Here is a 21,700-nt window from a genome sequence, read left to right on the forward strand (position 1 = left end):
TATCTTATTTAAGAAATCCTTCCTATATTATCTCCTAAAAGTTCTTTAGTTTATACATTACACTTATATGTCCTTTATCTACCTGGAGTTGAGTTTTGAGTATGAGCAAGAGTCCAAATATTTTCCCAAAATAGATAAGTAATTATTTCAGTACAATTTATTGAATAGTTCATTTCTCTACCTGTAATCACAACTGCCAGCTCTGTCATAAATCAGGTTTACATATATGTGTGTCTGTTCCTGTGCACTCTATTCTGTTCCATTGGAATATCCCTGTGCCAACACCTCACTCTCTCAGTTGCTGTAGCTCTTTGATAAGTCTTAGTATGTAGTAAGGTAAATCTTTTTACCTAATTTTGAGATTGTGGCTATTCTTGATCCTTTTCTCTTCCATGTAAACTTATAAATTATATCTTGGCAAGCTTTAAAAAACCTGTTTGGTCTTTAATTGGAATAACATCGATCCTGTAGATCAATTTAGAAAAATTGATATCTTTATGGTATTGAGTATTCCTATCCCTGGACATGGTATATCGTTCCATATATTTAGGAATTCTTTAATGCTTTTTAATGGAATTTAATAATTTTCTTTATAAAAATCATGAATATCTTTGTTACATTTATTCCTAGATGCTGTATATTTTTGTCATATTATAAATGTATCTTTTGAAAGAGTGTATTTTTCAGTTATTGGGTACAGTGTTCAATACATATGTACTAGAACAAGATTATTAACTGTATATGCAGATCTGTAGCATGCTTACTAATATTTAGTCTTCTTTATCTGCCATTTACTGGTGTGTTAAAATTCTCTGGTATATTTTTCTATTTTTTCCTCATAGTTTTTTGTTTTATATATTTTTCAGGCAATGTTATTGGATATATACAATTTTAGAATCACTTTTTTATCAAATCAACCCTTAATTTTATAGTGGCTTTTTTTTTTTTTTTTTTTTCAAGCACAGCTTTTTCCCTTATGGTCTGTTTTGCCTAATATTAATTTAACTATATTAACTTGGTTTTGATCAGTATTTGTTTGCTGTGTGTGTTTTTTTACTGTCATCCATCATCTGTTTGCTTGTAACCTTTTTTTTTTTTTTGTCTTATGTTTTAAGTGTGTGTCTTGCTTGGAAACAGCATACAGCTCAGATTTTTTTAAAAAATGTAATCACTTAGTTTTTGCCCTTTATGGTATTTACTCTAGTCCACTAATGTTTATTGTGATTGCTTATGCATTTTGATTATTTAACCATCTTATTTTGTGCTTTTTGTCTTTTTGTTTCTTTTAAAATACCCTCACTTTTTTGCCTTCTTTTGAATAAATTAAAAAACTTTTCTCATTTTATTTTAACCCCCCTACTACTAGTTTAGAAGAAACTGATGGGATTAAAGTTTAAAGCAATGATTCTGAGTTTCAACTGCATATTGGACTCACCAAGGAACATTAAAAGTTTGACTGTCTGGGTTCTGCCCCAAGAAATTCAGATTAATTTGTCTGGGATGCAGTCTGGCATGGAGGATTATTTTCACCAGGCACTGCTGAAATATAGTCAGTATTGAAAGCTATGACCCCTGGAGAAACTGGTAAATGTATGACATCAAATGTAGACATAGACTTAGAAAGTGAGGTGATCATGACCAACACTCTTTTCACCCCATATTCACAGCTTCTTTGTCTCTACCAACTAGAAGAATTTACTAGCTAGTTCAATTTTTTTCTGTTATACTAGTATGCATAGATTTGGGTATAGTGTCATATGTTGAGAATTTTGAATTAAAACTTTTTTTTTTAATTAAAATGAGCTGGTTCTCAATAAATTGTTTCTTATCCAGAAGGCAAAGCTGACACATGAAATTGTAGACAGCATAACTATTTAATTGGGCTTTATAAGGGTAATTATACAGAATAATTCATATAGAATTATTAAATGTCAAAATCTGGCTCATATTTTATTTTATAAGTGTGCTAGGAGAATATTCTGACAAGGAGAAACTAGGTGTTGCAGTGATCAAAGATGTCCACAGGGCAAAGTAAGCAGGTCGTGACCCTTTTTGATAGTTCTGTCTTTGATTTTGCCTTCAACTTTGTCTTTCACTTTCTTCTTCCAAAATAAGCCAAATTTATCCCAGGTCCCTTTCCAAGAAGTTAAATTGGTAGGAGTTTGAGTAAGAGAGAAGGCCCTTGGTGAGAAGCAAGCATATAGTGTGAATTATTGATGCATATCATTTACCTAATACAATAATTCTTTTTTCCAGTTAATATTAAGTACATAACATGTGCTAGGAATATAGTCATGAAAAGACACAGAAGTCTTTTTCCTTGAGAATATGTATCCTTGTAGAAAGGGAGGTACAATAAATGAAGTGCTTAAAATAAAAAAGTAAAAGCTATAGTATTTTAGGGTACTGTGGTAACAATGTAAAGATAGCTCACTAGTGTACTCTGCTTCCCAGTACTTATACCCTTCTGTTGTCCCCTCCCACACTTCATTCAGGGCAGATTCTGTGTAACTAACAGAGAGCAAGGTAGGAATGAAGCTTCCTTGGTGAGATCGTAAACCTCACAGTTTCTGACTTTGGTCTTTTGGAATGTGAGTTCTGGAGGAAGGCAGTGTCATATAAGAAGTCTGACTACCATAAGACCACCATGCTTTGAGCTAGCCCAAACTAGTCATGTGGGAAGGCTAAGTAGTGAGACAAAGATTCCTGGCCAGCACCCAGCTGTTTTAGCCATCCCAGCTAAGGCACCAGACTTGTGGTTGAAGAAGTCATCCTGGATGTCTTCTAGCTCAGTTGAGCCTGCAGATGACTTCAGTCCCAGGGGCCATTTGGCTGTAACCAAATAGACCCCAAGCAAGAACCACCCAGCTAAACCTACACAACCCACAAAATCATGAGAGATAGCAATAGATTATTTTTTTAAGCCACTAAGTTGTAGTGTGATATGTTACTCAAGAATAGATAATCAGAACAGATGGTGATGAATACTATGGGGAAACGTGAAGCAGGAAGAAGCGGGTTAGGAAGTGTCAGAGAGTGTGATTCAGGTTTATAAAGTGGTCAGAGAAAGCCTCACTGAGAAGATGCTCAAACAGAAACGTGATGGGTGTGAGGGAATAAGTAATGTTGGTCCCTGGGGGAAGAACTTTCCAGTCAGAAGGCACAGCAAGTACAGAGGCCCTGTGGCTGGAGCTGCCTGAAATTTTCAAGAAATAACCATGAAGGCCAATAGTGAATGAGGTAAGGATGCATAGTGAATGAGGTAAGGATGGTGGGAGTTGAGGGCAGACAGACAGAAGGGATTGGGAGTGGTGCAGATTTTATGGGGCCGCGATGTTCAGCTTTATAGGATGTAACACTCTTTTAAATAACAAATACATTATAATAATCCCTTTTCTCTCCTGAAATGAAGTACAGATACTTTAAGCTTTTTATTCGCTCAATTTAAAAAAGAAAATAATACAATGTTCTGAATGTAATATAAAGAAGATGAAAGTAATGTAATTTCATTATATAAATGCTGTGGTATGACAAGTTGAGAATACAGGTAGCCTTTATATGAGTTGTTGGCTTTGAGAGCCATAATTAGGACTTATACAGGTGTCTTTTTGTTTCCATTAAAGTTTACATTCAATATTATTTTGTATTAGTTTCAGGCATACAGCATAGTGGTTAGACAGTCATATGCTTTACAAAGTGGTCCCCCCAATATTTCCAGTGTATATAGGTGTTTTGTATTGGCAACTCAAATATCATGAACAGTGTTGCTAATTATGATGGGATTTTGTGAAATGGTAAAAAAATCTTGAGATTTCTACAGCAAACTAAGTGCAGCTTTCCCTTAGATTACATGGAGGACACATTCTGGAAGAGTCAGAGTACAATGAAAGGACAACATTCATAATATTCACTAGCACGGATATTCCACAGGATATTCGAAGCTCTGGTCGTACTCACTAAACTCCAGTACCTCTCTCTAGTCTTTGTAATGATCAGAAACATTCCTACTAAGAGCCTCCAATATAGGACTTTGCAGGCCATTATAAGAACCTAACTCTGAGAGAGATGGAAAGTCAGAAAGTTCTAAGCAAATGAGTAACATAAATCACTTATGTCTTAATGGCATCATTCTGGCTGCTGTATGGAGAGTAAACGGTGGGTGAGTAAATACAGAAGATGAAAGAACAGATAAAAGTTAATGCTGTAATCCAGGTGGACAGATGATAGTGGTTTAGACCAGAGTTGAAGTGATAAATCCTAAACCGTGGTCAGATTCCAGGTCTATTTAGAAAGTAGCTTATGCATATCAATACTAGTGCATATATCTTAAATATTGTCTTCACTCCTGGCCTGTGTTTCCCCAGAATTAACGGTGGCTACTTCACTTCTGCTAGAGATATTTGAACTTTTAATATGGGGAGGATTTTTTTTCCTACAAATGGTTGTTTCCATTGCTTATTAAAGCAGGGAGCGAATTTTCCTTTTTGTATTTAACATGTACTTTCATGATGCTAGTTCAGACATTAGAATTCAGGTAAGTGCTCATAAATGAAAAGAAAAGGTCAGCTTCATAGACACTAGGCAGCCTTTTGAGCTTATCCTCTTTAGGACCAGTGCCATTTCATTATTTTGGGGAGTGGGTTTTTGTTGGAAATTTTACATTTTATGGATGCCATCCTTGAAGGAAGCATTCCACTGCATTATTGACTGCAGGAGATACTTTGATCCCCCAAAATGACACAAATCATTTTTGGTTAATTTTTGAATGGCATCAAAGTGATTAAATTTATGTCAGTATGTCTTATAATAGCTTATCCTTGAGCACCACAGCCAGAGGTGAAGGACAACCAAACCCTTCGGTTCCAAGTATCAGTAATTTGCTTTGCTCCATGCAGCAACTGCAAGAAAATGTTGTCTTTGAAATTGTTGATTGCATTCAGTTTTTACATTGGGAGGAGGTGTGGGAAATAAAGGACTAGATTTCATCGAAGGACATTTGATCAGGATTCAAGATGCTTAGTACAGTTTTGTTTCATAAAAATGTATTGAGTGCCTGCTGTGTTTAGTGGTAGCCAAGCCCTATTAGGGGGATAAAAGAAATATGAAATAGTTCTTGACAAGAAGGAGCTTATATTTCAGTGAGGAGATGGGTACACACAAAGTTGAATAACATTATAAAGCAGTATACGATTAAGTGATACAAGATTGGTGATGCATTATTTCTCAGGGGAAGAGAGGCAGGTGCATTCTGGGGGAAGGGTGGAAATACAGCATAAGCAAACACTCAAAGTAACAACGACTAAGGTAGAATGTGAGGAACAAAATCAGTTGACTTTGAAGGATATTATCAATATATTTTTCTATTTTTGAGTGTTTTTAATAGAGAACAGTGGGAAAGAGCCCTGAAACTTAAGGTAGGTTAGGACAAAGTGGACGACATACTACACAACCAGTGAGGATTTGTAAGCATGGGGAAGACTTGATGAAAGCGGCAAGAATCGGTTAGAAGAAGAAGGGAGGAGAGGAGTCATTGGCATCACACCCAGATGTGAGTGGTATGCACTGGGTCTTGGTGGCAATTGTGAAAACAGAAAGGAGGGAACAACATAAAAGTTTTTAGGTGTTAAAAGTGAAGAAAAGGGTTGGAACCAGTGCTTCATGATCAAAAAGGGCTAAAGGAATTTTTTGTTTGTTTTATTTTTGTTTTTTTTTATAATTTTTTTTTTCTTTATTGATTTTAGAGAGAGGAAAGGAGAGGAAGAGAGAGAGAGACAGAAACATCAATGATGAGAGAGTCATTGATCAAGCCCACAACTGGGCATGTGCCCTGACCGGGAATTGAACCCTGATCGCCTGGATTCCAGGTCGACACTCAACCGCCGAGCCACGCCCGGCCGGGCAAGGGGGAATTTTTTGGATAAGCAATATTCCAAATTTGCCGTGACTACTTGAATATTTCTCTCTTACAACTTCCTCCCAAGATTCTCACTTTTTCCTTCGTCTCAGTAGATGGGAGAAAATGTTCATTTAGTTGATATGTACATGTGGTTTAGGGACTGTCCCCCTTAAAAATTAAACAACAAGGGTTATTGAGCAGCAAATGAGTTTATTTGGGAATAAGAGGAATTGCAGTTTGAGACATGCAAACTATGGCCAGGCATAGGCAAGTTCGAAGAGGCAAAGGGTGATCAGTTTTTATTGAATTCCAGGAGGAAGTTGGGGAGGGTTGTTTTGAACAGGAGTCCAATAGTGCAGAACAAGAGATTGGAGTTTTGGCAGTTTCTTATTGGCAGTGAGCAGAGAGAGGGCAGTTGCTATTGCTAAGGCAAGAAGGGAAGAAATAGCCCTCTTCCTCCTGGTTATGTAAGATGCAGTGAAGCCTCCCTTTATGGCCTCCTGACTCCATTTTAAATGAGGTTTCCTTTATTCGTTTTCATAGAACTTAACTCTGGGCAGTAGGTTTCCCTTCTCACAGAAGGGGCTGGAAAATGGAGTGAGAAAATAGTTAATGGTCTGGAACCATGTAGATCCATCTTTATAACCTAGTATGACAACTAATAAGCCAAAATTAATATTTTGTGAATGATAGTGAAGAAAATGTTTGGTACATTTTTCCTCCCCCCCCCCCCCCCCCCATTTGGCAGCAAATCTGACTTGGCAATTTGCATTGTTTCTCTCCTGAAAAGAAAAAAATTCACCTTTTGTTTTGTCCCAGCCTCACTCTGGTCTTACAGACTCCAGATCCCTTTTCTTGGTTCTTCCCTTGCCTTGTTCATTCTCACTTTCTCAGACTGCTCAGCAGGAAAGCAGACTGTTTACAAACAGTCTGAGCTAACAGCTTCTTTCCTGCGGATCAAATAGTTGCCCAAATGAAACCTTTCTCAGGGCTGAGAATGGGTGTTCTGGTTAGTGGGTGTTCTGGAATGTAAATGGATCCTTATTTTAAGAAAGATTATTTTTATACTAGAAGTTTAGTGTACATACTCCAAAATATACACACACATTTGTAGCAATTAGAAAGTATGAAAACATAAACTGGACTTAATTAGAAATTATTAGATCAGCGAAAGGCTTACTTAGATGTCTTGTTAATAATAGAAAAGCCTCAAAACTAACCTAACCAGCAAAGCAGAATGCAGTTTATTGAGCGTCTTTCCCTTGGCTTTAGTTATTGTATGTGAGATACAGTCTGACGGTGTGCCGGGGGCAATTTCTATAGCATGATAGCAGCACCCTTTGAGACACAACTCAGTGGGAAACATAAAACTTCCAAACTACAAACCTTTGGGGACTGTATGACAGATTTAGTTCCTGTGTTTTGTTTTACATTACCAGAATTCCATACTTAGAAGAGACTGATACACTCCTTTATAAAAGCATTTTGAATCCTATAGCATTATTTCTTCTGCACAGGAAAAAAAAATAGGGGAGCAACCTGGTATATTAGGAAGATGATTGTCCTAGAAGCTGAAAATCTGGATTATTTGACCGGTCTTGCCAAAAACTGGTGGTGTCTGACATTTGGCTTAATGTTGAACACAACATTTTAAAGCTTTAGGGTCTCTCTTTTTTTTTTAAACATGTAAAGGGAAAGTTGTATTAAGTTCTCATCTATCTCAAAGGTTCTTTCCATCTGTATCACGAAAGGCATAGACTCTATAAAACCCTTAATTGGAGTAAAGGGAGAAAACAGGATATTCATTGGTTCTGTAGAGCTAACAGATGGTAAGTACTCTTCTTTTCCTTCATGGTTTTTAAAGAAATTGCAGATTAGGGTAAACGGGGCAGTGGCCTGCTTTTAGACCTTTTGGGTTTCTGTGCCATGCTTCATCTTTATGCACTCTGTTCTCAGCTTTTCTTCTTTGGAATTATGATTAAGTAGAATAGAGAAAAATGTGGGGGTGAAGGGACAAAGTAGAAGATAGAAAAAAAGTAAAAGGAGATAAAATAGATGTGGGTGTTTCAGTAACTGGAAGTCAAATGAATTTTCCATGGTTGCTTATACTCCTTTCCACTCTTCAGTTAACCGTTTCACATGGAGGCAGGGTAGACTTGTGTGGGCTTTTCTATTCCGTTCCCTTGAGATTTTTAAATTACTCAGCTATATTCTGCTATGAGAACAGATAACTGGAGGACAATTCAAAATATTTATGTAATCTTTTCTTAGAAATCCTCAAAGAAACAGGGAGGATTTTTGACCCCCATGATAATGAAACTCACTGGAGTACACACATTTAAACATTTTTGGTAGTTCTTGGTTTCCCTTTTCTTGTCTCTACATTTTCTGTCTTCCAGTGGCAGAATAACCTAGCAAAAATTTTTTTCTCTTGTACAGGATGGAGAAAGGCTGAGTTAAATTGTGTTGCACTAATAAACTGTATATGATCTGGTAAACGCTAGTTGAATCAGAATATTAAGAGTAGGAAGAACTTTAAAATCATCCATTGTGACTTTCAAATGTTTTTGCTTAGGAATCTTTTCCAAATAAAATCTTATACCAAGACCCAAAATATAAACTAGATAAAAGTAATGACTGTTTATCAGGCAGCTCTGATATGTATTGTTTGGTTGATAATTTTATACCCATCACCTATATGAATCTCTAGCAGAACATTAGAAAAGTTGGGAGATTGTAGGAAAAGTCTTAGTTATGTAGGACCTGTACATATTGCAGGACAACCTTGACTCCTGCCCACTGATATTTACTAGGGAACATTATCATCACCATTGAGCAGCACTAATCTGTAATCTTCCTCCAGTAATCTTACCCAGTTCCAGGGCTTTGTGTACCATCTAAATATTGATAACTATAAACTTTCATTTTTAGCTCCAGCCTCTCTCAGCTGCAGATTTGTAGAAGCAACTGCCTACTCTTCATTTTTCCTGTGATGTCCAATACACATTCAAACAATATGTCTTAAATATAAGTCTCAACTTCTTCCCTCCAAAGCCTCTTCCACTTCTTTCTCAGTAAAAATTACTGCTGCCTACTCAGTTGCTTAAGTTAAAAACCTAGAAATGAAACTTAATTCATGTTTCCCCTGCCTGTCTTCTCTAACCCCACATCTAATTTATCAGTAAATTCTATTGACTAAACATAAATTTTCAACCCCTCCATTTCTGTTTCCAATGTTACCTTTCTAATTCAAGCCGCTATCTTTTCTCCTATTATCTATTCTCCACTCAGACACTAGTGTAATCTTAATACGTATCATACCACAACCCTGCTTAAAACATTTCAGTGGTTACTCTGTGTTCTTAAAATCGAAACTCCTGATCATGATTTATAAAGGCACTACAGTGATCTCACTCCTGCTTATCTCCAACAGAATCTTTTAACACTCCCTCTAATACTTCTCAAGCTACAGTAACCTACCTTCTGCTCCTCGATTTATGAAGCATCCTTCCCTCCTCCTGTTCTCATGGCTGTTCTTTGTACCTGGAATATTCTTCCCAGTACAGACTATAGCAAATGCATTCTCATCCTTCAGGTTTCTGCTTGCATATTGGTGCTTCACAGAGCTGCCCCGCCCCGCTCTCCCCATCCCTGACTCACTTATCCCAACATCTTGTTTCATTGCATATTCATTTTCTTTGTTTCCCATCAGACTATGTAAACTCTCAAAGAGAATTGTCTTATTGATTGCTGTCTCCACAGTCTAGTACAGTGTCTGGGTGACTGAGTGACAGGCATGGGCAGGTTAGTGTGGAAGTACATAGGAAGGTCATCTTTCCTAGCCTGGACGTAGAGTGGGCTGACCTCTGAGGAGAGGGAGCAGTATACTGTGTATGAAGACCCAGAGGTTTAATGAGAGCATTTTACAGTTAAACATGACTAAAGTGTACACTGTGAGTATGAATAGAGTGAGAAAGTTTTAGAAAGGTAAATGCCAGAAAATGAAGTTTCTTTTATACTAGTTCAAGGGAGGCTATGGGGAACCATCAAAGAATTTTTTTTTTTAATCCTTACCCAAGGATATTTTTTTCCATTGATTTTTAGAGAGTGGAAGGGGGAGGGGGGAGGAGAGAGAGAAGCATTGACGTGAGAGAGACACATCGATTGGTTGCCTTCCCAAAGGGACCCTGACAGGTGCCAGGGATTGAACCCACAACCAAGGCATGTGCCCTTGACCAGGAACCGAACCCAAGACCCTTCGGTCTACTGGCTGATGCTCTAACCACTGAGAAAACCGGCCAGGGCATCAAACAATTTTTACACTGGTTTCAAAGTAATCAAAATTTCAGTTTTATAAAGATCACTCTGGCAGGAGGCTTGAGGTTTGATTGGAGGTTTTCAAAAGTATTGGAGACCATGAGACTTCTGCCTGTAATTTCTTCCATTTGGACACCTTCTATTTATTAAGGCTTTGTTCAGTCCTTGATTGTGTTAAGAAAATCATTTTACTTCCTGTTGGGGGAGACAGAGTGTTTTGGTACAGCAGTTCTCTAAACCCCTTCACACTGAAAAGTTACAGAGGACCCTGAAGAGCTTTTGTTTGTGTGAGTTTTATTCAATTGATATTTGCATATTAGAAATCAAAGCTGAGACAAAATTCTAAATACTTATTACTTCATTTACAATTAACTGTAATAAACATTATATTTTAGCATAAACTGTTTCTGTGAAGGATGAATATATTTTTCTAAAACAAAAAGAATTAGTGAGAAAAGTGGTCTTTTATATATTTGCACTGATATAAGACACCTGGATTCTCTTCTTCCTGCATTCAATCTGTTGCAGTCTGTTGTTTTGGGTGAAGTATATTAAGAAAATTGAGCCTCATATAGATATGTAGTTGGAAAAAGGAGTATTCTAACAGCCATTTCAGATTATTGTGGCTGTTCTTTGATAAGATACCACAACTCAACAAATGTTAGTTTCTTAAAGATTAGTTACAGTGTAGAATCTATACTCATGGTTTTACTAACCTCTCTGCTGGCTGTTGCTTGTGCCTGGAATATTCTTCCCAGTTCTTACTGTAGCAGGAATATTTTTATCCTTCCATACTCTGTTACATTGAAATCCTTTGGTCTAGTTTATAATTTGAGTGGATCTTTTTTGCCCATGCATGATTTTGTAGCATCATATATTTATTTGGATAATATTGGTAATCTGAGTTACACAAACCTTTTAATTGTTGATGCATTTCATTATACAATATCAAAAAATAACATTCATTAATATCACTCTCAATCTCATCAGAAAAAGTCTTTAATGATTGGGAAGCTATCAAGCTTATAGTGGTAGATTCACATTCTACAAAATCCCAATTTTTGCTTGAAAGCTCACATTTTATCATTGGTTAAGAATGCTGTCAGTTGTTTTCCCTGACGTGATAAGCTCCCTTCATTCAGTTTTGATAAAAGGTCAGCAAAATATCTAGACTGAATAACTATGTCACTCACTCTTTCAAGTAAAATTGGTGTTTCATGAGATAAAGCAACTTATCCAACTCTAAAACTCACACAATCACACAAGCTCTTTTCCTCAAGACAACTGTACTTCAGTGTGCAGCACAAGCGATGTATGTGTGCTTCCTGGTTTGTCACACCGAATATTAAAACAACATTGTTTTCTGGATTCCTCTTTCTGATAGTTTGTTGTTGGTGTATAGAAACGTAACTGATTTTTATGTATTGATTTTATTGCAATTTTATTGAATTCATTTATTAGTTCCAACAGTTTTTGGGTAGAGTTTTTAGGGCATTCTATATATAATATCATGTCATCTGCAAAGAGTGACAGTTTTACTTCCTCTCTTATTTGGATACCTTTTTTTTTTTCTTGCCTAATTGCTCTGGCTAGAACTTCCAGTACTATTTTCATTTGGATATTTCCTTCCTTCCTTCTGCTAGCTTTGGGCTTAGTTTGTTTTTCTTAGAAATGTAATATAATATTTTGATGGTCAGGTTAACAGTTACCTTTGGGAAGGAAAGAGGAATTATTGAGGAGCAGGACACTAGAGTCCTCTCAAATATTGTTACTGTTCTACCTTGGATGTGGAAAGTAGTCATTTAGACATTTATTTTGTGATAAATCATCAAGCTGTACGTTTTCTGTACTTTTATTCATGTGTGTTATATATTGCAATAGAAAAATTAGAGAACAAAAGATAACATTAGCAGGCTTTTAGGAGTATTTTAGCGAATACTTTTAGTAGAAACGTACTATTTATGTCTCGTAAGTAAATTATCAATTTTTATAATACCTTAAACCTTGCTAACTCCTGCATCAAAAACTGCCTTTTTAGCCCTGGCCCATGTAGCTTAGTTGCTTGGGCATCGTCCTGTGCACCTAAAGGTTATTGGTTCAGTTCTCAGTCAGGGCACATGCCTGGGCTGCAGGCTCAGTTCCCAGTTGGGGGCATGCAGGAGGCAGCTGATCTATGTTTCACTCTCACATCATTGTTTCTCTCTCACATCGTCGTTTCTCTCTCTCTCTCCCTCTCCCTTCTTCTCTCTCTAAAAATCAATTTAAAAAATACTTCTTTTATAAAAACTGCCTTTTAAAGAGTTTTATGTTTAGAAATTGAATTTTTTTGTTTATATTCAGTAAGATGATATTCCTTATTGTTAGTATAGTGTGCTTCAAAATTCCTAATAAGAAATGTTTAAGTAATTTGGAGATAATTAAGTAAGCCCTGTTCCTTGGTGTTTATTTAATTATTGGTTTTATCATCTAATTCTGAAGCCTCTAGGCACATTTACAAAGTGTAAAATAAATAAAAACAAAAAACCTACATTCCTATTTCCGAGTCTCGTCTTTGCAATAAAGAAGCCAGAGTGAAGATCAGGTTGTACCCTATGTGAATACAAACAACCTCCTCAGCTTACTGGTGCTACCTGTATTGTCTGAGTTCTTTATCTCTTTTACATTTGCTCAGACTGATAGAAATGAGATCACTTCTCTTGGCAGATGAATGATATAGCATATTGATCATAGAGATCCATATGTTGGCTGGCTTTTTAAAACAGACTTTACTTTTTAGAGCAGTTGTAGGATGACAGCAAAATTGAGCAAAGATATAAATATTTCCCGTGTACTCCTGCCCCCACATATACATAGCCTCCCCCATTATCAATACCCCCCACCAGAGTGGTTATAGATTTTACAATTGATTGCCCTTCATTGACATAACATTATCACCCAGAGTCCATGGCTTACATTATGGCTCACTCCATGTTGTACATTCTGTGTTCGGACAAGTGTATGATGGCCTGTGTCCACTATTATAGTGTCATATGCAATAGCATCACTGCTCTAAAACCCTCTGTGTTCTCCCTGTTTATCCCTCTCCTGACAGCCCCTGGCAACCACTGATCTTTTTATCTCCATAGTTTTGCCTTTTCCAGAATGTGATACACAGTTGACTCTTAAACAATGTGGAGGTTTAGGGGTGCTGACCCATCACGCATTTGAAAATCTGCATATAATTAAGTCCACCCTCTGCATATGCGGGCAGATTCCCAACCGTGGACGGAAAATACAGTCAACCCTTGAACAACACAGATAGGATTCTACGTATAAGTGCATCTGAGCACGTCAAGGGTCAATTGTAGTTGGAATCATGTAGTATGTAGCCTTTTCAGATTGGCTTCTTTCACTTAGTAATATGCACTTGTTTCCTCCATGTCTTTTCATGACTTGATAGCTCATTTCCTTTTAGTATTTTATAATATTTTATTATCTGGATATACCATAGTTTATTTATCCATTCACCTACTGAAGGACATATTGGTTGCTTCCAAGTTTTGGCAATTGTGAATGAAGCTGCTATAAATATTGATGTGCAGGTTTTTATGTAGACATAAGTTTTCAGCTCTTTGGGTAAATAGCAAAGAGTGTCATTGCTGGACCTTATAGCAAAAGTATTTTTAGTTTTATAAGAAACCACCAAACTGTCTTCCAAAGTAGCTGTACCATTTTGCATTCCTACCAGAAATGAGAGTTTCTGTTGCTCCACATCCTGGACAGCATTCAGTGTTGTCAGTGTCCTGGATTTTAACCATTCTAATAGGTTTGTAGTGGTACTGATTGGCTTTTCATTGTGTGTGTGGCCAGGATAATATAGTGTTTGGGAGTCATTTTCTGTTGATCACATGATTCATATACCCCTTCCACTCCCCAGTCATTAAAAATGAGCAGCAGTTCTGTCAGCAATCTGTGAGCCAGTTATTTTTGAAATATTAGTACATCTAAAGGAGTAAGAAACTTGGGGAAAGTTCTATTAGTTCCTTCAGGCTGTTAACAAACCAAATTGATTAATGAGTGAATAAATTAGGACTTTGTCTGTGTAACCTCCTCCAGACATATTCACAAGTTTCAAAAACTTAAGATGAAAGCTTCATATTAAATGTCTTTGGTTTCACAGTGTTAACCCATGAAATTAAAAAATATTGTAGTTCCTCAGGGACGTTGTCTCTTAGTCATTACTGTAACCCTGCATTTAGCCTAGTACCCATCACATAGCAGTCGCTGTAAATATTTGTTTAGCTGAAAAATGAATTGAAGTAGAGCCTGGAAATGTGGGAGATACCTACATGGGAGATGAAACAAATTTATTTCTCAGTGGAGAGAGCTTGGAAAAGTCTCCGTTCATGTTAATTAATGCTAAGGAATACAGTGATAAAAAATGCTTGAATAACCAGAAATTAAAACATACTTTAAAGTCTCTAAATTAAAATAGTGTGGTATTGGTGCACAAATAAACCAATGGGATAGAACTAAAAGCTCAGAAATAGATCCAAGTTTATATGGAAATATATAAAGTTAGTATCTCAAATCACCGAGGTAAGAGGGGCTAGGTTGAAGAATTTTTATTTACATTGTGGCAGATAGAGTCATGTGAATATATGTTTTTTCCTGAGGAACTTCAGGATAATGATGCTGTGGTAATTTCTGCCTTTTCTAACACATCAATAGTAATTTCTGTGATTCTTATAATTATGGTACATAATTCATCTACTCTTATCCCATCTTCAACATTTGTCTTTCAACCCCTGAGTATTTTCTCTTGTTTGGGAGAAACAGTAGAATAGAAAAGAATATAAAGACATTTCTTAAAGTACTGTACACTGAAATGAATATTTGGAATCAGAGCTTTTGTTCATTGTGAAAAACATATTTCTGAACATAAACCATCAAGAATGCTTATTATCTCATTACTTGGATTATACTTATTGACTTTTGTCATTATGGTGTTTTGATAGTGCATAAAATACTTTTATTTTTGTTTTATTTATTATGTTTAGTTATCTTGTTTTCTTTAAGATACATCTTAGAAGTCTATTCATTTGGAAAGTTGATTTTTAAGTGTTTTATTTTGGATCTTAGAACTCATTTTCCCTTACAGAAATGTGTGATAATTATATTCACAGGGCAGCAGTAAGACTATTTAATGCATCAGATTGGTAAAATATGGCAACTTTTAATGAAAATTTACAGAACACTAGTAATTAAACAAAACAAGAACAGTGAAACTGAGTAAGAAAGTATATTTTATGCTTAAGGAAAATAAAAAGTATTGACACTTGCAGGGATCCTACAATACTATGCTTTACATTGTTTCTTTTTTATAATTTTAAACATACAGAAAAGTACAAAGAATAATACAATAAACAACCAAATGCCAATATTCTGGCATTTTTAGGATTATGTTTTTACTTTAAAATTTGTAACTGTCATTTTGCTTGATGTAGGTTTGGGTCATTTTGAGACTTTCACTCATAGAGAAGGAAATAAAGAAGCTGTCCCAGAGGTAGCTGGGTGATTTGTTAGAGAGCAGACAGGTTGTAAGAGAATATATTGATGTATGCCTTCTCGGAACTGAGGGAGCCTCGTCCCTCAGAAAGCAGAAAAAGATAGGCAGATCGATAGATCTTCAATTCATCTATAGATAGATAGATAGATAGATAGATAGATAGATAGATAGATAGATAGATAGATAGATAGATAGATAGATGATAGATAGATGATAGATAGATAGATAGATAGATAGATAGATAGATAGATGATAGATAGATAGATAGATAGATAGATAGATAGATAGATAGATAGATAGATAGATAGATGATAGATAGGTTTAGTGATCAGAAGATTATATGGATGCTACTATCTTACCATCTTGTAAATCTTCCTGTTTGATGGATGTGAGAATTAGGTGTGCTGTTGGGCAGAGGAAAGAAGTCTTTTATATTTAGTGTAATTAATTATGTAGACTATCAATTATGTGTTTATTGGAATGGGTAGGAGGAAGATAGACTCATAATAGTCACACAGTTTACTTCTCAGGAATATAGAGTTGAGACAAAAATAATTTTCATTCATAGCACACTGTTGTTACTGGTCTTTGCAGGGCCTTTGTATCATATCAGTGTGAAACAAAACCATTTATTAATTCCCATGAGTCTACAGCTCATTTGGGTGATTCTAATCTGGTTTGGGCTTGGTCATTTGATAGGTTGGTTGGAAACTGGCTGGTCTAGGATGGTCTGGTGAGATGATCCTTCTCTTCTCCACATGTTCTTCAAATTCCTTTATCATGCTAATCAGGGCATGATCTCTTTGGTGGGATAGTTCAAGAAAGAATGTGGAAATGCACAAGCACTTTTCAAATCACTGTTTTTGTCAATTTTGTTACCCTACCATTGGCCAAACAAGGCACATGGCCAAGCTCAGAGTTAGTGTGTGATAGATATGCCAACGGGTGCAGATGTGGAGAGGTGTGGAAAATTGGAGCCTTTAATGCAATTAAGCTAGCACAGTCCACTCTCTAGTAATTGCAGTCTAGTAATTGGTGGTCGCCTTAGTGCTTCTGTTTAGTCTGTAGTAGGGAAGACAAGCTGGAAACTAGGGCTCACCAAGCACCTTGGTGTGTGTGTCACTGTGTCAGACAGTTTACTGAGAGTAATGATTTCAACTTCATTTTCTCCTCTCAGATCTGTGCATGTCCCTCTCTAACAATAGATCGCCAACTGTAATCTGGAACTGTGCAGGAAAAGTTACTCTAAAAACACAGTCCTCAGTTTACATGGGAGCAGTAATGCAAAGCTGACAAAACACAATCCAACACAGCCCCATTCTTGTTTTATTTTTTCTCTTCATCCCAGTCCCCCCTCCCATTCCTTATTCTTCTCCCTCTTGGAGGTACTCACTGTAATATATTTGATTTATCTTTTTTTAAAGTGAATTTAGTGGGGTTATCTTTTATTATGTATGTAGCCTCATAAAATATGAGTGCTCTTTTGTGTGTGTGTTTTTAGTTTACATTCATGATAATATGTTATGTATCTTGTTCTGTTTCCCACTTTTTTCCATTTGACTCTTTGTTTTTAAATTCCATCCATGTTACAATCAGTCCATCTATTTGTTGCTTCTCATTGCTACAAAATATTGAATATCTGTTTGCTACATTTTTCTTATTCTAGTGATGTACCCTTAGGTTGTTTCCAATTCTAAGTTACACCAGGAAAAAAATACTGCAAAAAATAGTCCTATACATATTTCCTAATGGACTAGTATGAAAGTTTCTCTAGAATGTATATCCAGGAGTGGAATTCCTAGGTCATAGTGTATACACTTTCTTAACTTCACTAAGTTCTCCAGCGGTACCTGTTTACACTATACTGGCATTAACATGTTCCCCTATGAATTAGTTTTTATTGCTTTGTAACAAATTACCACAAACTTAGTTACTAAAAACAGCACTCACAGTTCTATATGTCAGTAGTCCAGGATGGTATGGCTGGGTTCTACTCAGGGTCTCACAAGGCTGAAAACAACATGTCAGCAGTCTCATCTGGAGCTTGAGGTTCTTTTACAAACTCGTTCCTGCTAGCTGCAGAATTCAGTTCTTTGTGGTTGTAGGACTGAAGTTTCCATTTTGTTCCTGGCTGCTGGAACAAAGTTACTCTAAAAACACAGTCCTCAGTTTACATGGGAGCAGTAATGCAAAGCTGACAAAACACAATCCAACACAGCCCCATTCTTGTTTTCCTTTCAGTTCCTAGAGACTGCTCCAAGGACCTTTCCATGTGTCCTCCTCCACCTTGAAGCCAGCAATAGCAAATTGAATTCTCGTGCTTCTGATCTCTGACTTCCTCTTCTGCAACCAGCTGTAGAAAGTTTTCTTCTTTTAAAGGGCTCAGGTAATTAGGTCAAGAACACCCATCTTCAAATCTTGAAGCCATCTGATTTGGAACTTCAATCAAATTTGCTAAATCTCTTTACATCTGCATCTGGCCTAGTAGTTTATTGAGTAAACCAGGAACTGAGAATCTTGAGGCACATCTTGGAAATCTTTGTCAGTTTGATGAATTTTTTAAATGCTTGTTTTAATTTGCATTTCTCTTATTCATAGTGAATTTGAGTGTTTCCTCATACATCTTAGCCATTTGAATTTCCCTTTCTGTAAATCTACTTTTTCTGAAAATTATATCCCTTGTCCAATTGTTCTTTGGTTGTATATTTTGAAAATATGGAGCAAACTTCCTTGACTTAAGCACTTCCCAAACAGGCATTTTATCTTTTAGGTGTGTACTGAGACCTGTCTTTATATTTATGAGAATGACCTGGCTTCACATTATTTAATTGTGTTATGATTTTTAGTTGTGTCACGTATGTGAGTGAAAAGCAGAGCAAAGCATATTAATAGTTTTTGTGGCTTGTGTTTTTCATTTGCAGCCTTCAAGCAAAATAAAGGTACCTGAAGAGAATTTCTTCAATGTTCCTGCTTTCTTAACTGTCTCAGGACAACTTCACCTAGAAGTGATGTCAGGGTACAGAATTTTCTTTTCTGCGTTAATGAACTACTGATTATGGTTTGGGTGAGAGTGAAATAATGCCTCCTTTCCCAATGCTAAAAGCTAAAAATTGAAATTAGTGTTTGTGATTAGTCCACTTGGATTCACCAAAAGTATATTTAGATTGATGTGACAATTTCCAAGTTTCTTACTAAAAAAAGAAAAATCACATGAATCGAGGCTTTTGTTTTTAGTAGCAAAAATGTAACACTAGAAATATGAAGTTGTGATTGTTTAAAATTTTACTTAATTTTTTTATAATGAAAATTTGAATATAATTAATCATATTATGAAAATAAAGTTAAAATTCACACCTGAACCAGGAATTAGCCCATTTCATTAAGGAAAGAAAGATACTTGAAATAAATAGAAGAAAAATATCTTGAATAATTGGTCTACATAAAAAAAGTTAACCTACAAAGCCATTATGAGAAACATGTGACAAATTAGAAAGTCTTAGAATGTAGATCTAATTAATTTTAGTGGTTCTCAAATCTGTGGGAAGTCACTGTACTCCTTTCAGCCCGACTTTCCTTTTTTTTTAAAACGGGATTGGACAGGAAGATTTTTAAAGTCCTGCCTAAATCTTATTTTCTGTAATTCTGTGGGTAATTTCTTAATGCTGATTCAACAAGTACTGAGTCTCTTTTATATATCATTGTTTTCTCATATAGAGATTGAGACTTAAAAATCTGTTGAAGAAATAGCTCCAGTGAAAACAAGGGAATCTTTATGTGTTTTCCATTGTTCTTAAAGTGTACAGGTGGGAAAACTCAGGGGAAGTATAATAGAATAGTGTTCATGTGTATTTTTTTACGTACTTTACTGTGAGGATGCAAAGTCAATGGTGGAATAAAGATGATCTTGAAAATAATATATACTTAGATTCTTTTCTGATTTATCTTTGAGGTAGAAACATGTTATTTGACAATTCTGATAACAAGGTAATTGACAATTACATTAGAATACTGTACAGAAACACTGTCATCATAATGGCCCTGTGAGATTGTAGGATCTACAAAGCTGTATGTGTGAAAGGCCTTGTGAGGCATGTCATGTAAAGTAACTTATGCCTGTCAAAGTGTTTTTTATTTTAATTTTTTTAAATTTTATTTTTATTTTATTACCCCTCTCCGTTTTAGCAACCATCAACCAAAATATAGAGAACATCTATGAGTCTGTCTTTGTTTTGTTTATTTAAATGTTTTGGGTTTTTTTAGATTCCATATATAACTTAAATCATACGGTATTTGCCTTTCTCTGATTTATTTCACTTAGCATAATACCCTCTAGGTCTATCCATGTTGTCATAAGTGACAAGATTTCATTCTTTGTTTTTTATTGCTGAGTACTATTTCATTGTGTGTATTATATATATATCACCTCTTATTTATCCATTCATCTATTGATGGATAGCTACGTTGTTTCCATATCTTGGCTATTACTAGTAATGCTGCAATGAGCATAGGGGTGCAAATACATTTTCAAATTAGTGTTTTTGTTGTCTTTGGATAAGTATCCATAAGTGGAATTGCTAGGTCGTATGGTAGGTCTATTTTTAATTTTTTGAGGAATCTCCATACTGTTTTCCATAGTGGCTGCACTAATTTACAATCCCACCAACAGTGAATGAGGGTTCCCTTTCCAACAATTGTTTGCTGATTTATTGATGATAGCCATTCTGACAGGTGTGAGGTGATATCTCATGTGGTTTGAGTTTGCGTTTCCTAATAACTAGTGAGCATCTTTTCATATGTCCGTTGGCCACCTGTATGTTCTCTTTGGAGATAGGTATATTCGGGTCCTCTGCCCATTTTTTAATCAGATTGTTTGGTTTTTGGTTTTTTGTTTTGTTGTTGGGGTTTTTTTTAGTGTTAAGCTGTATGAGTTCTTAATATATTTTGCATATTAACTCCTCATCAGATGTATCATTGGCAAATATCTTCTCCCATTTGATAGGATGTATTTTCGTTTTGTTGATGGTTTCCTTCACTGTGCAGAAACTTTTTAGTTTGACGTAGTCCCATTTGTTTATTTTTTTTCTTTTGTTTTCCCTGCTCAAGAAGACATATCCAAAAAATTATTGCTAAGAGTGATGTCAGAGAGATTACTGCCTATGCTTTCTTCTAGTTGTTGTGTGGTTTTAAGTCTCACGTACAAAGAGCATCTGAGGAGCTGTGTATTCATAGGTAATTAAATAAAGAAATTTTTGATAAGGTTGCTAGGTTAGTTACAAACTGATTAATATCCCACAGACTGATAAACCCTGACCTTTAGAATTTTGTCTTCTACCTGACAAATGATTTACACCTCTTCTGGACAAGATCTGTACGTTAACTTGTAACTTTAGTTTATCTGGGATATTCAGTTCAATAGTAAGTAGAATAATTGAGCAGAGTGTCTTCCCCTAAGTAATTAAATAACCTCTAAGTGGATCTGTGTCCCATGCTGTCTACCTTTTGGCCTTATATCCAAGTTTTGGATAACCTTTCTTAACAGCCTTTCAGTATTCATTTGTTTTATCTATAAAGTTAGAGGCAAAGTATCTTACCCTCTGAAGTGTCATAATACGTGAAAGGTGTAAATTTACAAAACACTGGTTTCTCTATTATAATATCACTAGTAGATTAAATATGTTCCCTCTTTCCCAGTAAAGTACAGTCAACCACAGAACACAGTGTACAGTGAAACTTGACAGAAAATTAAATTGGCAGAATATGAGGTTTTGTATTTTTTTAATGTGTTATGGAGTACTTCTAATAATGTCAGTCAAATGTTCCTGGTTTAATATGCATAGTTCTAGGACTATTAATATACAGTACATCATGTCTCAGATTAATGCATGATTTAGTCTCCAATAGAAATTGTTAGTTTTCTTTCCCTCAGGTTTGTTTCTCTT

At 35.8% G+C, this 21,700-nt stretch overlaps 1 protein-coding gene across 3 annotated transcripts in view; it reads left to right on the top strand.

Moving 5' to 3' along the window:
• Window positions 1–21,700, top strand: part of NARS2 (asparaginyl-tRNA synthetase 2, mitochondrial) — a 101,973-nt gene that overhangs the window by 24,022 nt on the left and 56,251 nt on the right. For 2 of the 3 annotated variants that reach the window (XM_016196338.2, XM_087821631.1), the window contains exon 6: window positions 18,683–18,777. The exons of the other annotated variant lie outside the window; for it this stretch is intronic. In XM_016196338.2, the coding sequence (XP_016051824.1) occupies window positions 18,683–18,777 (95 nt within the window). The remainder of the gene's footprint in view (window positions 1–18,682; window positions 18,778–21,700) is intronic. 3 annotated transcript variants of the gene reach the window in all.

Source organism: Miniopterus natalensis, chromosome 11, assembly GCF_054644295.1.
Source record: "Miniopterus natalensis isolate mMinNat1 chromosome 11, mMinNat1.hap1, whole genome shotgun sequence".
Lineage (NCBI taxonomy): Eukaryota > Metazoa > Chordata > Mammalia > Chiroptera > Miniopteridae > Miniopterus > Miniopterus natalensis.